This window comes from Tripterygium wilfordii, chromosome 1 (genome assembly GCF_013401445.1).
Source record: "Tripterygium wilfordii isolate XIE 37 chromosome 1, ASM1340144v1, whole genome shotgun sequence".
NCBI classification, from domain to species: domain Eukaryota; kingdom Viridiplantae; phylum Streptophyta; class Magnoliopsida; order Celastrales; family Celastraceae; genus Tripterygium; species Tripterygium wilfordii.
In genome coordinates this window covers 6,315,713-6,320,185 of record NC_052232.1, presented here as the reverse complement: position 1 = coordinate 6,320,185, position 4,473 = coordinate 6,315,713, and the positions used below count along the sequence as shown (strand labels likewise).

Genomic DNA, 4,473 nt, shown 5'->3' with positions numbered 1-4,473 from the left:
TTGATTCGAAATTCACCATAGATCCCGAGAGTTCTTCAACCTCTCATATTGTACACACAAACACATCAAACACAACCAACCAACCAACCCTTATTTTTTTCATTGCAAACTAACTAACAGTGAAACTTACCTCATCAAATTACCCTTCTTAAAAAACACAATTTGGTGCCTTATTGTTTGGCTATGATTTGATAGACTTTGTTGATGACTCCAAAAAGAGTCCACCCACTAAAATTATAGTAAGTAAAAAGAGTTTCTCAAACCCAGAATTTATCTTTTGGAAATGATAAGAGAAGTTGATCTTTCATGGATTTATGTATTATTGACTATTGGACTTTGACGCTTCTCACCATATGACTACAGATCTGAATAACTTATCTATATACAAGAACCATATGAAGGTCTAGATGATATTGTCATTGACGATGGTACTGGTTCAGACATTACTCACACAAGATTGTCTACACTATTTTCACCTCTTAAATCCTTCAAACTTTCAAATGTCCTTTGTGTACACTATTGGTTAGTAGACGACCCCTAGATCTAATCTGTATAGATGTTTGTGACCCTTCTCCAATTTGTTCAATTAATGGCATGTCTTATTATGTTATTTCGTTGATCACTTCTCCAAATATATATGATTTTTTCATATGTTTCATAAATCTGATGTGTTCTCCATGTTTTCAAAATTCAAATCCATGATTGAAAAATATTTCAAGACGACTATCAACACCATTTATTCAGACGGTGGCACTGAATATCATGGTCTAAAATCATTTCTCGAAACATATGGCATCTAACATCTCATCTCACCACCCTACACTTCCCAATATGTAGCATCTGCAGAACAACATCATCGTCACGTTATAGAAACAAGCCTCACACTCCATCATGCATCACTTCTACTATCATTGTATCCATATGCCTTTGCTACCACTGTCTATTTTATTAACAACTTCCTACACCTATCCTTAAGGAAAAATCACCCTTTCAAATTATCTTTCAATATGTTCCAAATTACTCAAAACTACGCATGTTTTGTTACCTGTTTTACCCGTGGTTACATCCATATACTCAATACAAACCAGAGCGTAGCGGAGTGAACGATTTGCCCTAAGGGAGTTCCTCCCAAATCAACTGTGGAACACCTATATACAAAAAAACAGGAAAAAAAAAGCACTGGAACATCTAAACAACTCAAATAAAGGTTTGTCTTGCAAGAAAAAAGTATGCATTCTGTAAAAGGACGACAAGGAAGAGAAATGGAGTCATTTCTATTGCTTAAGCATGAAGTACACAAGTGCAATCACGACGAGCGACAATGGGATGCATTGTGCTAAAGAGTAAAGAGTATGAAATTATTTTACAACATAATAACTTTCAACACACAAAATCCACGATGGAACAAAACTAGTGGTACAATACTCAAGCCATGGCCAAAGACATACGCATTTATACAGCTTTCCATGAAGACAGTGGTGGAGTTTCAGACTCCTTGTAAGTAGTAGTGAGTCCTCCATATCTATCGCCCTTCACAGCATCGGCAGTAGCAAGAGATTCAAGTTCAGTAATTTCTTCTGGTGTTAGTTTCACAGATAAAGCTCCAATGTTCTGGTTGAAATTCTCAATCTTAGTGGTTCCAGGAATGGGACACACATCATCTCCCTGGTGATGGACCCACGCCAGCGCTAGCTGAGATGGGGTGCATCCTTTTTTTGCTGCCATTTCATTAACACGCTCAAATAGACTTTTGTTATGTTCCAGATTTTCAGGTTGGAACCTGGGCAGATACTGCATCCACAAGAATACAATTAGTATTAAAACGGAAATAAACTGATAATGTTCTTCCTTCAGCAAATAAGGGGGCATTAAATTTGTAGGCAATCATATCCCACGATTTCACTTCAACACCAAACCCCAACATTTCAATTTGTTAATGTTATAGCTGGCGGAGAGAATAGAGTTTGTTCAACAAGATATTTATGATGGCAGCAAATTTAGCATGCTTTGGAAAAATTGGCCAGTATTGGGACCTGCAACCTCTAGGTTGTTGTGAGACAAGCTCACCACTGAGCTATCGATTCGCCATTACAATTAGATTTTTCATAAGAATTTATAGCGAAATTGCCTATTTGCGATGGAGCCATTGTTGGAAGATAAGAGAATGTGAGAGAACTAGTAAAGAAGAGCATTATGACTGGGAAGAATTGGCTCCTAGCACCCTAGCCTAGATCTTCACAAAATGCCATTCTGCCAAGAAAATTCATCAACAAGTTGATGAAAGCTCTCAATTAGATCGATTAATATAAAAGCATTTATAATATTTACTCTTGACATTTTTTTTAGACGAACATGTGACCCAGTGGTAGAGTTATAGGGATGCAACATAAAGATCACATGTTCAAATCATGGAAACACTCTCCACATATTATGTGGGTGTAAGATTTACGTACATACCGTCTATCCCTAACCTCACTTACAGAGTCTTGCTCTTTTTAACAACAAAAGGGAAAAAAAATTTACCGTGTTAAAGCCAGAAGAATGATACTACAACTACCTGTCACCACAACTCCACATGTAATATACACTTCGAAGATCTTTACTTGTGAAGTAAAGCTACTAACCTGACGAAAGTCATCCTTAGAAAGGTTCTCAACAAGCTTAGGCCCTGAAGAAAAAAATCCTCGTCCCAGGGGACTATATGCAACAATCCCAATGCCAAGTTCCCTGAAAAATTAAATATTTCAGTACTGGTATTACTAAATGAGCACTCAATGACCAGTTCAAGCTTCTTTAATAAATTTCTTGTTCTTTGAAAAGTTCACTTGGATTATTTTATGCATCACCTGCAAGTTGGAACAATGTCTTCCTCCACATCTCTTGTCCATAAGGACCACTCCAACTGTACAGCTGTTATCGGTTGGACAGCATGAGCCCTTCTGATTGTCGAAGCAGATGCCTCAGATAAACCTACATATTTTATCTTGCCCTCCTCCACTAGTTTTTTGAGTTCCCCCATCTTACAAAATACAGAAAAATTTAATTAGACGTCCGTGGAAACTTCTGACACACAGCATCAAGATATAAGAAACATATGTAATATGTAGTTAAAAATGTAACTGAATTTTTATTTCATCATTTAATCAAATATCTGCCCGAGTATTCTAAAAACCTGGTGTTGGTATGGTTTTTAAGTCTTCAGAAGGGGAAGTTTTTTCATAATAGATTAAGTTTGATTTCAATTGTACGAACAATGTGACCGAGCATTCAGTACTATTGATTGGTCTCGAACTTTATATCAAATACTTATTCACTCAAATCCCCCTTCCATGATAGCTTGTTCTAATTAAGTTTGTGATCTAAATAAGCTCAACCAACTAAACAAAAGCTCCACGGATCCCGAATTCCACACTCCCTCTGACTGAGTTTTAAAAGTTCATGCTAGGATTGAAGAATTAATTACAATTTACAAATTTTACAAGAACAAAAAAATAATATATAAAGAAAAGGGTAAAAAAAATTACTGTGACTTCGATCGGAATGCGAGTGTCAATGCGATGCTGGTAATAAAGATCGATATGATCAACATCGAGGCGCTTCAAGCTGGCCTCGCAAGCAGCCCTAACGTATGCCGGATCCCCGCGAAGCTCCCTCTTGCCGTCGGCAACGCTGATGCCGAATTTGGTCGCCAATTCAACTCTCTCACGCATCCCTTCCTTCAAGGCCTAAAACCACACCAAAGAAATTTCTTAAGAAATCTATACTCACATCACGCTGTGTGTACATACATGGATAATTATAAATAGCGAAATTGAAGAAATGGTGAAGAGATTGATGACCTTGCCGAGGAGAATCTCGTTGGTGTGGGGGCCGTAGATGTCGGAGGTGTCTAGGAAGGTGATCCCGGAGTCAATGGCATGGTGGATGAGAGCGATCATGTCGGGTTCGGGCTTGGGAGGGCCGTAGAAGGCGGACATGCCCATACAACCAAGTCCCTGAGCAGAGACTTCGAGGCCCTGTGAACCAAGCTTGACCCTCTTCACTGTCGTTGCCATCTTCTTCTTCAATCAGAAAGCTTCAATGCAGATTGCAGAGTGCCCAAATGAAGTTTTGCAAAGATGGCAGGGCTTGATTTTGTATGGTAGGTGGTTGGTTGGATGACGTAACGGCAGACGTCAATGGTGGTAGTCGCCTTTTCAATTTATTTTTACTTTCTGACAAGTGACAATTGAAAATTAGGATAATAATAAAAAAATATTTTGTTTTAATCTAGCATAAATAATAATTAATAATAAACAACTTAATATAAAGCTCAATTCTAACTCCTTTAAAAAAAAAAACAAAAAACTCAATCCTAGCTGTTCCTTTTCTCAAAAATTTTCTATATATCTCACCCCGCAAAAGGTCGGTTCTAATCCCACCCAGCCAAAATTCTGACACGTGTTTAATTAAGGTTGGGAAAGTAAATTAACC

At 37.7% G+C, this 4,473-nt stretch overlaps 1 protein-coding gene across 1 annotated transcript; it reads right to left on the bottom strand.

The window, feature by feature from the left end:
- Positions 1-1,254: 1,254 nt before the first annotated feature.
- On the bottom strand, positions 1,255-4,174 carry LOC119997667 (probable aldo-keto reductase 4). Its single transcript, XM_038844830.1, has 5 exons — positions 3,840-4,174; positions 3,525-3,725; positions 2,847-3,019; positions 2,625-2,727; positions 1,255-1,791 (listed from the first exon to the last, which is right to left on the bottom strand). Exons 1-5 carry the CDS (start codon positions 4,053-4,055, stop codon positions 1,453-1,455), a joined length of 1,032 nt encoding a protein of 343 aa, XP_038700758.1. The 5' UTR covers positions 4,056-4,174; the 3' UTR covers positions 1,255-1,452.
- Positions 4,175-4,473: the final 299 nt, after the last annotated feature.